The sequence below is a fragment of the Megascapheus bottae genome, chromosome 22 (assembly GCF_031878675.1).
Source record: "Megascapheus bottae isolate mThoBot1 chromosome 22, mThoBot2.hap1, whole genome shotgun sequence".
NCBI classification, from domain to species: Eukaryota; Metazoa; Chordata; class Mammalia; order Rodentia; family Geomyidae; genus Megascapheus; species Megascapheus bottae.
The window spans coordinates 26691746-26707464 of NC_143530.1; the positions used below are offsets into that span (position 1 = coordinate 26691746).

The 15719-nt window shown below is 45.0% G+C and overlaps 1 protein-coding gene across 2 annotated transcripts in view; it reads right to left on the bottom strand.

The window, feature by feature from the left end:
* Positions 1–255: 255 nt before the first annotated feature.
* Cdyl (chromodomain Y like) overlaps positions 256–15719 on the bottom strand; it is a 211830-nt gene continuing 196366 nt past the window's right edge. For both annotated transcript variants that reach the window (XM_090356391.1, XM_090356392.1), the window contains 5 exons: positions 15172–15428; positions 13796–13968; positions 7315–7525; positions 1569–1712; positions 256–599 (listed from right to left, as the gene is read on the bottom strand). In XM_090356391.1, the coding sequence (XP_090212517.1) occupies positions 441–599; positions 1569–1712; positions 7315–7525; positions 13796–13968; positions 15172–15428 (944 nt within the window). In that variant the 3' untranslated portion in view covers positions 256–440. The remainder of the gene's footprint in view (positions 600–1568; positions 1713–7314; positions 7526–13795; positions 13969–15171; positions 15429–15719) is intronic.

The window sequence follows — 15719 nt, forward strand, 5'->3', positions numbered from 1 at the left end:
TGGGTTTTTGTATCTGTTTGGGGAAGGGAGGGAGGCTGGCTGCACCCCTGTAGATTCTGGTTCTAAAAGGAAAAGAATGAAGAAAACAATGTTCCTGACTTTTCTGCCACCCAAAATGAGTAAAACACAATATTAAAAAAAATACAGTACTAGCCAAAGAAAACAAATGAGAGCTTCCAAGAGCAGCTTAGTGCTTGCCATTGCGCTTTTACACTTGTGTGTGTATGGGTATCAAATAATGACGTTTGGACAAAGGAGCTTTGTAGTTATTTATTTTAAAGTTACAGTACTTAAAAACTCCTTGGTAATAAATAACTTGGATGTTTCCAGTCCTGCTGTCACGTGGAGTCGGGTGAACTTGTTTCAGGTGGTGAGATGGCAGGGAGTCAGGGATTTTTCTGCTCACACCAGTTCCAGCATCACCCGCTCACGGCGGTCCATCAAAACTCATCGATTTTCCTCTGCAAGTACTTTAACATGGAATCCATGCCCTGGGCCGACCCCCAGATCTTCTTCAGCACCTCACACTCCCTCTCATTGGCCTGCTCTAGCTCTATCTTCATGTTGCAGCGTACCAGGGCCTTAGATTCCTCCAGGACCTGTGGCAACAAGGAAGAGTTAGCAGCAGGTCCCACATGTACAGAGGGGACGACCACAGGCGTCTTCTCACAACTGACACCAGGTCTACCATTAGAAAGGAGTAGGAAAGCCTTTCCTATCAGTAGGCCCCACATTTAGGGACTCAATCAACCGTGGGTTGCAAATGATTCTCTGTCTACACAGGACATGTCACTCCCGAAACAGCATAAAAAAATGCAACATCTGTAACATGGCATTCATTCAGAAAAGATCTGAAACTCACAGGCGGGTAGGTGTATAATACAAACCATACACCATTTGTGGAAGGACTAGAGCATCCATGACCAACTCATGGATTCTGTGTGCTTATATATTTCACACTTGATGGTGCAGGCAGTCCCAACCTTCAAATGGCTCTTACACTATTTTAGGCAAGCTGTGTTTTAGCACGCTGGTCCTCGGCGGCTACTGGTCTGGCTTTACACCAGCACGGCTGCCATGGGCCTGTGTGAAGCAGCCCACACCAAGATGTGCTCATCCCCCGAGGCCAATGAAACCCCGCACGTCAGCCTGAGGAGGTTTCCTAAACAAAACCTAACTCGACTTGTGCACTGCAAGAGTTTAGATGAGAGTTTGATCTACTAACAGGAAACAATACATCATCCTGTAACTTGAAAAACTCAATTTTCTTAGAAGAAGGACTATTCAGCATCTTTATCAAACAAAACACAGGGGATGTGAAGAGTGACTCTGTGAAGGGACTTTAGGAACAGTAGAGAATGGTGTAAAGGATGCTTGTTGCAGACATTAGAGTCTACTCCATTAAGTCGTGGGTTTGGTGGACCGGCAGTGATAGTGCCGAGAGTGGCTTGTGTGTGGCTGTGCTTAAGTGTGCAGCAAAGCGTGTAGCAAACTAGTTTGTGAGCTCTCTGGAGGGAAAGGTTTGATTTTTAAAAAAGCTAACACAGAAAGGAACCAAGTGGACGTACAAGTGGATTACAGGAGGCGAGCTCTTTGATTCGAACCATAACTTCCTGGGTGAAGGTCCCTGGCCAGAACACCTGGGAGACCAGGCCCTTGCCACACGCCTCCTGCGCCGTCAGCTTCCGCCCACTGAGCAACATTTCATTTGCCTGCAAGGAAGCAGAGTGGTGCGATGTGAAACACAATGGTACAGACCAAGGACGGGCACTCACAAACCCCAGAACCAGCTAGTGGACACTAAGAATGCATTTTGTGGGCATGATCCAATGGGCAGATGGGCTGGGTGATTAAGAAAAGAGAAAGGCACAAGTGGCACTGTGGCTCAAGTGGTAGAACACTAGCCTTGAGCTGAAGAGCTCAGGGTCAGAGTTCAAGATCCACCACCCATACACACACAGGCACACACACACACACATGCACACAAAACAATTCGAAAAAGAGAAAAGTTTACACTAATTCAGAATCACATGGACTCTAGAAGCATCCATGAGAAAAGGTTGATTTTGTGTTTGAGGAATTGATCTAACTTCCTTTATCTGCACTCTGTCCTCTCAAGCCAGCTCCCACGTGTGAACTCTTTATAAACATTAAAATGAGCCATAAGTAAGTCCAGGTAACTGGTGATCTTATGGAAGGGAGCCAGGCACAGAATGACTTTGTGGTTGCTTTTCCTGGCTGAGTGGGGCAAAGGGGACTTGTTCCTGGGCACAGAACGAGGTTCTAATGGCTGACGCTGCTGTGGCTGGACACCACCTTAGAGAACACGTGTGTCCACGTGAACAGAAATGCAAATGACAAAGCAGCCAGGACCTTAACGTTCTCCAAATTACTGTCAGGTTAAGTGGGTCTGACATGTGACTTCACATGACTCCATGGAGAAAGTGAACATTCTTTTGTTTTAAAAACACGCACTTGTGTATACACGTTACACTGATTTTAACTTAGTCCTAGGTCACTTTCCAGGTTCCAGAGGAAGGTGTCTGGATTTTGCCACTCCGGTGACAGGCTCACGGATGGATGCTCAGGTGGGGTGAGGAGGGGAGAATGGGTCAACATCATGGCTTCCTTCTATGTTTCTCTTGCAGGAGATCCTGACAGTGCTAAAGATCAGACCCAGAGGTTCTGGGGTTCAGGTAAACACACGGTTCTCAAGAGATGCCAGCTTCATGGAAAGTGCCCATGGTGACCAAGGTATGCTGCACTTGCCAGCGCTCATCTCCTTCCACAGAGTGCACAGGGCCCATGAATGAGCGAGTGAGCACGAGGGGACGGTGTGGATGACTCGCCATCCTTCAAGAGGCAGGGATGGAAGCCATGTCAGGACACTTGCTCCGCATCAGAAGGCCTTCCAAGATTCTGAACGTCATCCTAAGTGCAGTTGGCTATCTGAGCGCAGTCCTGGACTAGGTCACGAGCAACCGAGAGCTAGACGGTTCTGCTGAGCCCCCGCCTCAACCAGTACCCTCTTCTTAGGGGAAAAGGATGTCCAAAAGGAAACACTTATTAGAAATCTCATTTAAACTTGTTCTCTTCAAGGCAGAGAAGTGAGAATGGATCAAGGAGAAGGGGCCCCGGATACCATGTGCTTTAGGACAACTGAATCTTCTCATTTAGATGGTCACTTCCCTTCTCAACATATGGTAGAGAAACCACAACCTAGTCTTTCCAGTCAAGTCCAGGAAGTGTATTCTCAACACAGTGCACAGCAACACATTCAGGCCAGAGTACCAGTGAGCAGTGGCTCTGCTCTGTTCTCCCCAGTCACTTCTCTTTTCTTTTTTGAGACAAGAGTCTAATCTAAGCAGGACTCTGGTCTCAGCTACCCATGTACGGAGATCACAGACACACACCAGCATGCCAGGCTCATCACTGCTTTTCATGTTTTCTGCTCTTTGAAGGGCGCCAATAGCTTCAACATAGCTCTTTTCCACTGGCCTCCTTTTCATGTCCTTTTCTGGTTCTCTACCTGGAGCTATCCTGTTTCTAGCCAGTACACTATCATGGTGGTCCATCCTCCTTCTTCACAGCTAGTTCCACACACATCTGCTTGTTACTAGGGAGTCTTTTCTGACTCATGCTTTTCTCTTTTCTAAACAGCTGGATGTGCAGGACAATGAAAGGAATTCCTAAAGTTACCCAAGAGTGTGAGTGATATGACTGGCTCAAGGCTGCTAATGATTTCCCACCTAAACACACAAGCAGTGGGCCAGGACTGGTGTCTCACACCTGTGATCCTAGCTACTAAGAAGGCTTCAATCTAGAGGATGGTGGTTCTAAGATCAGTCTAAGGCAGAAAAATCTTGAGATCCCATCTTCAAAATAAGAAGAAAGAAGGGCTGGAGGTATGAATCAAGTGGTAGAAAGATAGCTGACCATTCAATCTGAGCAAGGACTATCACAGTGTAGGTCATTTTGAGCACAAGCTTTTTACTCCCACAGGTCCTAGGGGTTTCTGGCACCCCCTGGTCTGTATTAATAGCATCTCTTCAGTTCCAACTCTGTGTGTGTGTGTGTGTGTGTGTGTGTGTGTACATGTGCCTGCTCATGCACTTGATTTGTAGGTGGACAGTACTAACCAAGGTGCAGGTGCTTATCTTGCAATGACTTCAAACTACTTTGAATCTTTCCTAAGACTGAACTCTTCAGAATTCTACCACAACAACATTCAGCACAACAGCTCCATTGCCAAAATGCCATTTGGCTAGATGGTGCCTACATTTCCAAATTTACTTAGTATTTCATCCAGTTGGCTCTCATCCTCCCGTACCATTGCACATCTACACACTCCATGGATTACCACTTACAATGAGCCTAACATGTTCCTGGAAGTTTGTTAGTAAATCACCTTTCCATAATAACTCACAATGAACTTAAAGATCTATCCTAAATTAGGTAGGGGCAGGTGGGCCCAGCTTGGTAAAATGGACAAAACAGCACAGATGTGGTCCTGCTTCCTTTCCTATCTGCCACAGATGGTGACACAGAATCTACCAAACCCTACTTGCCAAAATCCATTTTGGCTGAGAATGAATTTGGGGCTGGAAGGTTTTAGCTGGCAAAGGCAGGCCTCTTCAAGGCCAGGTGGAGCACTATAGTACCGGTCCCAGTGCCATCATGTGCTGAAACTGGTTCTCACAGGGGAGAGCAGAATACCTTCTTGTCCTTGTGGGACTCTTGGGTATCAGGAAGCAGGGGGCTGGAACTGAGACCGGCCCTTAGACTTCTCAGACTGCTGGCCAAGTTTCAGAAAATCTACTAATGTGCCTGAGGAAGGTCTGCCAGGCTAAAGGTGAAGAAAAGGCGGGCCCCTACAACTTGGCATGGAACTTCTGGGAAGATACTTTCAGACTCACTCAGACCTTAAGGGTCAGAGAAATGGCCCCTGACTGGGAGTGGTCAGTGTGAGGATACAAGCCAGGGAGGTCTGGCAGGTTCCCCACAGTATCCTCCTGTAGTGATGCTGCACGGGTCATCTACCTGAGGTAGAGGCTTGGTTCTGAACAGTACTAAGTGGTAATCTGGACTGCTAGTCAGAGATCAGGATGACTAGGGTGTAGGTATGTGAATTGAGGGATGAAGGGACAGATGGGTAGATGGGCAGGAAAGTGTAGATGGCTTCTACCGGGAGGCACATATATATGGAGAGGACAGTCAACCACATGAAACCACTGACACTAGCTAGTCTTGGTTGCTGGCCAATCCAATCCAGACACACAAGCCAAGTGTCTATGGTTTGGTGGACAGAACACTATCATATTAAGGTCAGTGAATGCCTGGCTTGCCAGTGGAAAGTACCAAGGTATAACTATCTTACACAGCTCATTCCCAAGGTTCTCAGCCTGTAGGTTCCAAGGGGAAGAGTTGCTGCCCCCAGGCCTGCTTATCCTGCCCTCCAGGTCTCATACGTTCTGAAAAGGCTGGTCTGGCGGTGTAGGAGCTGATGTAGGCAAAGCATCCAGTGCGGGAGGCTCCTATTCACAGGACTTACAGGGTGCTGCAGGGCTATATAATGTGTTGTACCACCAAGGGAAGGAAGCACTGCTGCCACAAGAGTGCAATAGGGCTTCCCAATCCATCCTCCCTGCCCACAGCAGCTGTTCTGCTTGAGCAGCACCCAGCGAAAGGGCATCAGGCCCTTGGGGACAAGTGACCACCAGCAGAGCAGCGGCTGGGGTGAGGGAGGTATATCTACGGAAAACAGTGCTGGGAGGCTCTGCTGTTTTATTAACTTCTCTACTTTTCAGCTTTGAAAAATAACTTACAATTTAGAATAAGTTTATACTCATAGGAAATGTACACAAGAGAACTTCCCTGGACTTGCCCAGCTTTCCCTCTGAAGCCCTATTAGTTACTAAACACAGTATTAACCTCATCGCATCCTCGCTCTGCCCTTCTCTCCTCCCTTTTGAGGGACCATAGCTCCCATCACCCCTCTATCCTTGATCACACTGAGGGGTTCTGTTCAGCACCTGCTGTCTGGGGTGGTGTAAGTGTCCTGTGGCTAGACTGAGGGATGTAGACGGATGCTTCCTCTTTGGCAGGAGTTCACAGAGCAACAGATTCCACAGCGCAACAGATGCCACGGCCATCTCAGTGGGTAGTACTGGGGCTCTGCGCTGGCCATGCCTCCGGTTTTCTGGTGGTACCAGTGTTACAACTCAGGAGTCTTATTCTTGCCAGGTATGTGCTGGGTATTTTTCAGATATGGTCTCGCTTCCTATCCATGCCTGAGCCTGGGTTTACTTCTAATAGGCTTCCTGCTGTAGTTAAGATGACACGTGTCCTTAGCTTGAGAGGAGACGACACAAACTTTTTGGCCAGGGCTGGCCCTGAACAGTGATTATCCAAACCTCAGCCTGCTAATTAGCTCAGATTATAGATATGGCTCTTCCCGGCTCTAATGTGCCTCTGTTCTTAACAACCCATTCAGCAGTGCCACCAGTGTCCTCTCCTTTACTTACTCTTACCCTCTGCAAATACAGAGAGAAAATGAACATTTTCTTCTTCTTCCTTTTTTATTTTGGTTCGGTCGTAGGATTTGAACTCTGGGCCTGGCCACTATCCCTGAGCTCTTCAGCTCAAGGCTATGGTCCTACAACTTGAGCCACAGTGCCACTTCCAGTTTTCTGGTAGTTCACTGGACTTTAGTACCCACGCTGGCTTTGAACTGTGATCCTCAGATCTCAGCTTCCTAAGTAGTTAGGATTATAGGCATGAGCCATGGTGCCTGGCCATTTTCTTTTTCCTTGTATCTATCTGCTCCTAAGATTGCCTGAAGTTGAACTTCCTTGTAGGCTCCCCAAGAAGGACATACCCCTGGAACCTGGAGGTTCCTGCATGAGGAGGTGGGTTCCAGTGACACAGAGGGCAAACTGAGCTTTGATCCCCACAAGGGAGGCCCTGCTGCTCCAGGCGTGTGCTCTCAGCTCCTTCTGAACGCCCTCAGCTCCAGTCATTCTCCAATGGTCTCACGCTGCCACTTTCGAAGGGCAGCTTTTGGATTGTGAAGTAAAAGAACAGCTTTGCTGTTTGAAAACAGGGTAGCAGTGTGACTGATGAAGCTGTGGAGGCTCCTCATGGAAAGAACAGCCTTCTTCTCCTGGGAAGGATCACAGCAGAACCACAGCGCCCCACGAACCAACATTTGATGGACCGCCCCAGAGAACACACCAGATACAATGAACAGAACAACAGCCAAACCCCAGTTCTTTAGGACATTGTCTAAAAGTACTTTTTATCGAAGGTACTCACAGATGCGCCTCCCATAATCTTGGGAAACATAACAGTAGAGCAGCCATCTGGACTCTGTCCGAAGGTGGTATAGGGTGTTTGGAACCAAGCCTTTTCGTTAGCCCAAACCACATCACAAAGAGGCAAAATGGAGGCTCCTAGTCCAATGGCTGGGCCGTTTACTGCTACAATAATAGGCTTCTTAAACTGAATGAAAGTATTCACGAAGTTTCTAAAATAAAAAGTAAATGGGGAATTTAAAAACACTGCATGTTTGAGCAGATGAAAACAATCCATTATAGAATGCAATTTGCCAAGAAGAAAACTATAAATCATAAAATAATAATAATAATAATAATAATAATAATAATAATAATAATAATGTTTGTTTATCCAGGCCTCCTCCCAGAAACTGTAGACTGTGGATCTACCTGCTGCATGTTGTGAAGGCTTAGCCACAGTCTGGACACCATGCATGGCATGGCTGTTGCTACAGGTTCTAGGTGACACAGCCAGAGCTGTTCTGGTGTTTGCAGTGGCTTTTGGGTACCCTGACCATTACATACAGCACTTCCACCTTCTTTTCTCTGAAGACCCAAGGATCCTGCTGCCTTTATGGGAATTCTTATGACCAAGGAAAGAAAACTTGGGAATGAACACTATCAAGATTACCTGGTGCTGACTGAAGAGTAACAGATTACAGGTTCTGACCTGACCTTGATAGGAGGATTCACACAGTGAATGTGGAAACACCAGGTATTTCTTAAAGTTGTATAAATTGGACTAAATCACCTCAGGGGTATTGAGACAGGCTAGTTTAAGACACGAGGTTGGAAAGAAAGATCAGCAATGTCTGTAGTCCATTATGTATTGGTGGATTCTGCTGCACAGGAGCTTGGAGAGCAAAGCAGGCAGGGGCCTTCACAGAGGACAGGAATTTCCTATTGAATGCAGCCAGTGCTGTGCTGGAGTTGGTTTTATAGGCTTTGCAGTTTCAGGAAGGTTGATGCTCTTCTCCACTGGATTCTTCCTAACCCCAGAGCTGACTTTGTGTCCTGTTCCAATTTCACTTAGTGGAGCAAAGCATCAACTTCTATCTATATAAATGAGGTGATTCCTTTTAGATAGTCTGAGTCTTACAATTGCAGAATAACTACAGCTTTTCAAATGCAGAATTTTAAGCCTGGGTCTGACTGATAACAGCCATTGAGACACTTTCTACACAATTTCCCCTCCTCTAAACACTATCAAGATGGGACATAGTGCTGCATCTCCATCCCCTGCAAGTACTGAGGCTTGACCTTGGGACCTTCTGCTTAGTTGGCTGGCACTTGACTACTTAAGTCACATTTCTAGTCCTGTTTTCACTAGTTACTTTGGAGGCAGAGTTTGGAGGCAGACTTTTCTGCTTCAGCGGGTCTTAAACCAAGATCCTCTGGATAGATGTGAGTCTTCTGCGCAACTAGGATTATAGCTGTGAGCCACCTGGACCCAGCTAGATTTTACTGAAAGGAGAGGCTGGGAGGTGTGTCAGGAACACAGGAGAAGAGAGTCTGCAGGTGCAGAGTCCAGCAACTGGTGTGAGGTGCAGTCCTTGAGGCCCAACTCACCTCAGCCTGGCCGTATGCCTCCAAGGTTTGTAAGAGTTTTGCACTAAGCAAGAATTAATTCCTTTAAGTAAATAAGTTACACTAAGATCTAAGGCTTGTAAATGAGAAAGCCTAAGCCATTGTTAGAAACATCACATTGGGGTCTAATGATAAAGCTGTGGTACATGAACACAAAAGAATTGAAATTGTCCATGATACAATGCTTTTATATGGATTATATTACTCTCCTCCTATTATAATTGAGTGTGCCCACAAAAAAAAATCCCCAAAACAACAACAACAACAACAAAAAAACATGCACTCTCAATGGTTCTCTGGTTGTCTCCTTGTTTGTGTCTCTTCCTTTCTGGGTCTGTTTCTCTGCATATTTGTCTATCTCCCTATGAGAGCACCCATAATCTGCTAGACTAAGCTCTGCCAAATTTTCTTACCATAAAAACAAAACAAAACAAAACAAAAAAAACCTGCTCTAAAAACCTACGATGAAAATTAACACCAGGACTTCGTTAGGCTAGATAGATTGTTTTGTAACTGGGATTTCTATTTTGGCCTAGAATGAAAATAACGTCAAATAAAATTGTCTTTCTGGGGGAGCCATGCTAAATTAACCAGCAGCCCTGCTCAGTGGGGGCCATGATGATGTGTGAACTCATTTGCAAAACACAAGCTAAACAGAAACTCTGTTAAAACACAGCCACACACCAAAGCTTTGTAGAAATGACCCATTAGGAGAAACTTTCCAAGGCCACAAAGGTGAAGGGTCATGAGCAATGAAAGTCCAGCTACAGTGTGTGTAGGGTTGGGAGATCATGATGGACCGCAAGAGGGAAATGTGTGCCGCTTTTAGTGTGTGTGTGTGTGTCACAGGGCTTGAACTCAAGGCAGGGCACGGTCCCTAAGCCTCTTTGTGCTCAACCTAGTGCTCTATTGCTTGAGCTACAGTGCCACTTTTGGCTTTTTCTGAGTAGGAGACTCACAGACTTTCTTGCCTGGGTTGGCTTGAAACTGCAATCCTCAGATCCCAGCCCCTCAATAGCTAGGATAACAGGTCTGAGCCACTGGGCACCTGGATTTTATACGTGTATTTTAAAACTTAATGTGCACAATGCAACACACTGAATTTATATGTGTTCCCATTGGATTATCTGTGAACTAAGGTAAAGGCTATGTTAGGTATTGTAGGGAAGAAAGGATATGCCACTAAGTTTTTTTTTTTTTTTTTTTTTTTTTTTTTTTTTTTTTTTTTTTTTTGCCAGTCCTGGGCTTGAGCTCAGGGTCTGAGCACTGTCCTTGGTCTTTCGCAAGGCTAGTACTCTACCACTTGAGCCTCAGCACCAGTTCCAGCTTTTTGCTATGTATGTGGGGTACCGAGGAATCGAACCCGGGTCTTAGTGCATGCTAGGCAAGCACTCTACCACTAGACCAAACTCCCAGCCCCGCCACTAAGTTTTTTAAGACATCATTATTACATAGAATTCCTCCTGAGAAGAATGTCTATAAGGTCAGGAATCAAGTCAGTCCCTCATGTAAGGGTATAGTAATTGTCTGGAGAAACTAGGCAACAAGACCTAATATAGGAACGGTTTGCTGCCTTCCTTAGATGATTACTCATCTAAGAAGAAAGGAAGGATTGAGTGGGAAGAGGTCAAGTTCTAGGGGCAGTTTGCCCATTCATTTTGTTCTTTCTCCAAATCCTCTAAGGTAGGATGGATGAGTAATAATAGCCTGTTCCTCAGGAAATTCCCCAACTTATCTCCCTCCATTACAAAAGGAGCCCTCACTTCAGTGGAGAGGAACTTTCTTGGGTCTTCCAGACACACATATGCAGCCTTAAAAGACCAATGCTATAAATGGATCCCCAGCCACTCAGCCCTTTTTTATTTTTTGGTCATGGGGCTTGAACTCTGGGTACTGTCCCTGAGCTCTTCAGTTCAAGACTATGGGTCTATCACTTGAGCCACAGCATTACTGCCACTCAAGGTTTTTTTGTTTGTTTTTTCTTTTTTTGCCAGTCCTGGGCTTGAGCTCAGGGCCTGAGCACTGCCCTTGGGCTTTCTCAAGGCTAGAGCTCTACCACTTGAGCCTCAGCACCACTTCTGTCTTTTTTCTATGTATGTGGTACCGAGGAATTGAACCCGGGTCTTCATGCATGCTAGGCAAGCACTTTAATCACTAGGCCAAACTCCCGGCCTGTTTTTTTTTTTTTTAATCGAAGATGTGATGGCTATTTCATCACAATGAATCTGCAAACAGGCCATCATCAATTCCAGTAGTGGAAATAGCAGCCCTAGAGAGTGGACAATCTAAGATGCTAGTTGATCCCCACTGTCATTTCCCTTCCCTTCTCTTCTGGGTATTTGCTACAAGGAGGTTCTTTGCCTCAGAAGTTTTAAGGAATTTGAGATATAATACCACAGAAACAAGTGAAAAATATATACATAGAGATTTTGTGTCAAGTCAATCTTATCCATATATAACTTAAATAAAATGAAAGGTTAAATGAACCTCCTCTAACTAATTATTTTTCTGATTCTCCCATATTACATTAAGAGAAATTCTCATTGACAAAATATGCAGTGGTAAAGCAGGTTTCACAGAAGCAGGATGTGTCTGCTTCCTGTACATCAGCTGAGCCCTGTGGGAGCCAGGTAAAAAGAATGGCAGTAGGAGGCTGGGAGAGAAATAAGAGTGAGGGACTGATGAAAACAAGCATCTAAAGCCACCTAGACATTCAAGGAATGAGGTCTCACCCCAGTGACTGGATCTATCTTTTTTCTCTTTCTAATCCCAGTACTTACTACAAGCCTCAGCGCTGTCAAGGTCAGTAATTGAACACTGGAGGGAGGAGCAAGCTGAAGCACAGCAAGACTAGTGAGAGCAGCTCAAGGGAATATCTTCAAGATGCACACAAGAGGAGTTAGGACACAAGAGGAATCAGGGTGGTCTCACAGGAGATGCACAAAGTCACCACAGACACTACTGTCATGTATGAGAGAGAGAGAGAGAGAGAGAGAGAGAGAGAGAGAGAGAGAGAGAGAGAGAGAGAGAGAGAGAGAAAGAGAGAAAGAAAGAGAGAGAAAGAGAGAGAGAGGAGAGAGAGAGAGAGGAGAGAGAGAGAGAGAAAGAGAGAGAGAGAGAATAAAAAGTGAGGCTTGGATTCATGCCATCTACGCTGAATGACAGTTTAACAGTGAGGAGTGTCCACGCACTGATATGGGTTCTGATAGTCTACAGGGGAATTACCCACACTGATCAAGATATTTAATTTCAAGTTAAGTAAGAAGGCAGCAGTGCCTTCTAGTATTATACCACAAAACTGGAATTAGAGAGCTAGGCATAAAAATGGAATTCAAACTATGGCCATGTTATTCTATAAGCAGAAATGGGGAAGACTGAGGTCTAAGGCTAGTCTAGGCAAAATGTTAGCAAGAAGACCTTACACCTCAACAAATACATTTTGCTTGGTGATTCATACCTGCAATCCCAGCTCTGTGAGAGGTGTAGGTGAGGGAACAGGAAAGCTCAAAAACTACTTTAAATATTTAAAGCAAGAAGGGGGCTGGTGTGGCTCAAGTGGTAGAGCAATATTGCCAATATTACCAGCAATATGAGTCTTTGAGTTCAATCAAACCCTCATACTATAAAAATAAACAAAAACAGATGTAAGATGTGTTAATTATAAATTCTGAATAAATTATATGTATTTTGTGAGTGTATGTATTTTTTCCTGTCATATAAGAAAACAGTTTGAACCAACCCAGATGCCCCTCAGTTGATGAGTGGATCAATAAGATGTGGTATTTATACACAATGGAATTCTATGCTGTTGTCAGAAAGAATGACATGGAAGGAAATGGAAAGACTTAGAAAAAATCATATTAAGTGAAGTAAGCCAAACTCAAAGGAACATAGGCTCAGTGGTTTCCCTCATTTGTCATAATCAATAGAAACCTTGGGCTCTCCTAGCAGAGCTTTACAATAGAACAAAACCTAGATACATAAGGCCATATAGGATGGTGCTAAATGAAAGGACCTCCAGGATATAGAAACAAAAGCCATATAATGAGTGATTGTTGTCCTTAATGTACTATGTTATCTCTCATCTCTTTTGCTGTCCCTTGGCTATCTCATATTGTTACAGTATTTCACCTTGTTATCTGATATATTGGATATATGCTTATTTGGTCATTTGAAATCGGAGAGGGAAGGGGGGAAAACAAGATGAGGGGTGGTGATAGGGGGAGGGAAATGGGGACCAAGACATGAGAAAAGGTATCAATATTTGTGAAGTAATGCACCTTCTATCTGGTGAATATAATGTAACCCTTCTATTAATTACAATAAAAAATATATGAAAGAAAAAAAGAAAACAGTTCGAAATTGGGGAAGAAAGGAAACACTGGAGGTTCCTTGGGTATAAGAGTAGGGGGACATTTATTCATTTTCTACTGCTTGCCTTCAAGTCCTCTCTGTGGTTGCTAGGCTGAACTTGAAGACATTGTACTCTATGTGCTAAAAAAATAAAATTTTCTCCATGTGATCTCGAGGAATTGTCACAGAGCCTACACAGTTTATTTTAGAGGTCAGCAAACAGCAAGTTATTATTTGGTAAAGAATGCATCTGTACTTCAGGGTTGAGATCAGCTACCTGCACAGCACTTTTAGTAGACATGCCTGGGCAACTGCTGAGTTTGTTAGCCTTAAAACAGTTACGCCTAAGATAAGCAGTCATTTATGTCAGTCCCATAGAAAATGCAGATGAGTTAATTAACTCTGTCACCAGAGCCTTCCAGAGAAAAATGACAATCCTTGAAGCCTGTACAGGCCTATCTTCTCCAGAGCTAGAAGCTGGAAAACCCGAGCCCTGATGCAAACACATTGGTTTTGCATACCTGATCGCATCTGCCATCTTGGTGCTTTCTCTCTTCCTGTCATCTGTGAGCCGCCGTATGAAGTAAATGAAGTCTAGGCCACAACAGAAGACGCTGCCTACTGCGCTGAGCAGCACCAGCTTGCTGTCATCGGCAGCGGCTGTGTTCAGGGCACTCTGGACTTCCTTCATCACCTGGAAGTCACCACAAGTTCAAATGATAAGGCGCACTTGAGTAGAGAATGCTGGAAGCGTGTTACTAGTAGACTACCTGACAAGCTTAGCTTTGCCTACCACAACAATCAACTGTCTGTACATTGCTTATTTTCTGGAAGCAGAGACTGAGGTGTTGGGGACAGAGGACACTGTAACTATGTCACATGAGGAATAGCATCCATGTATCTCCATCACTGGAGAGCCTTTGTGGCTATGCAGGTTACAAGCACTGGGTATTTCTACAGTTTGAACAGCAGGTGGCACATTCAACCACTTTTAAAAGTAGGTCCAGTTACGATCTTTTTCTTTTCTTTTCTTTAAACTGAGGACAGAACCTGAATGATTTGGTGCCTAAGTACATGAAGTGGAAGCCCATCATGGAGAGGAAAAAAAAAATCATTTAACATGATCTTGGAAACATTTAAAAATTACCAGTGAAGGGACAGTGAAGTTGAAAAATGTATCAAGGATCAAGCCCTGAACTGTATGCTCTGTGTGTCTGGCTAGCACACAGACCTTCTGTAGTTTGCTGTCCTTGCCTGGAAGCGACCTGCTCAAGCTGTGTACAAAGGAAAACAAGCAACACTAGAACTTAAAACTTTGGCGAGGACCAGTTGAGATGCATCCAATTCTAGAGACTCCCTAGCACTGGCTTCAACAACAATCTCCCAGGTCACTGCAAGCTACCTTCTCAGGTACTAAGACAATGAACATGAGTAGAAAGCCCCCTTGCTTTTTGTGCTCTGCCACAACACTGAGACCATCAGTGTTCTTGGATGGCAGAGAAACTCCTCAGAGGACTGAACCTGGGCATTGTTATCTTGCACAAACAAGAAACCTGTCAAGATGAGAGCTCTGGCAAAGCCCCAGAAACCCCTGCACATGAAGAGCTCCTGACCTGGAAGGTGTCCAGGGACAGAGGCACTGCTGCCTTCTCCTGTTAAGAGCCAAGGTTCCCACAGGAGCCCACACCAGTAGAATGGAGCGGATGCCCAACACGTGTCTATGGGCCCCATGTCAGTGCAGCCAGAGAGATTAGCAGCCAAGCTGCCAGGTCCCCTTTGCTTCCCGCCTCCAGGGCACACTATGGGCCTGCTCAGAAGGTTTCAGAAAAGCATAAAGAGCCACTCAGCAAAGCAGGCATGGATAAGCACAAAGCACACAGTGAGGCGCATCTCTCACCTCTGGGTTTAGAGAGTTATTCTCGGATGATTTTGTGGATAACAAGATGTGGGTGAAGCCATCTTGCTTCCTGACGACAATATCTCTGTATCTGTAGGCACTTTCTGTCTGCCTCACACTGAAACGCAACCGCTTGTCAAAAGGTTGGTCTCTTCTGTCGTCAATAAATTTCCTTTTCCCAGCCGTCACTCCTGTAACAGACGTCTGTATGCTGGTTGTTCCATTGGCTGTTAGCGCATCCATGAACGGAGATGTACCTGCCAAGAGTTTGAAATCACAGTGGTCTGTGATATCCTAGTTTACTCCCAGTGTCACCTCAGAATTAGATCGGAATGCTTGTGGCAAACCCAGGAACTTATCATCACAAAGACTGTCAAAACCAGAACCTTGACAAAGTCAACTTCAAAGATACCTTTCCATTTCAATCTATGTTTGACAGAAAATCCACCCCCTACTTATTTGGTCAAAAACGTACAGCTACCAACCTGGAGACTTTTAGAGAATGAGATTAGAGAACAGGTCTCCCCTAGGGGATCTGCTGTAGCTTT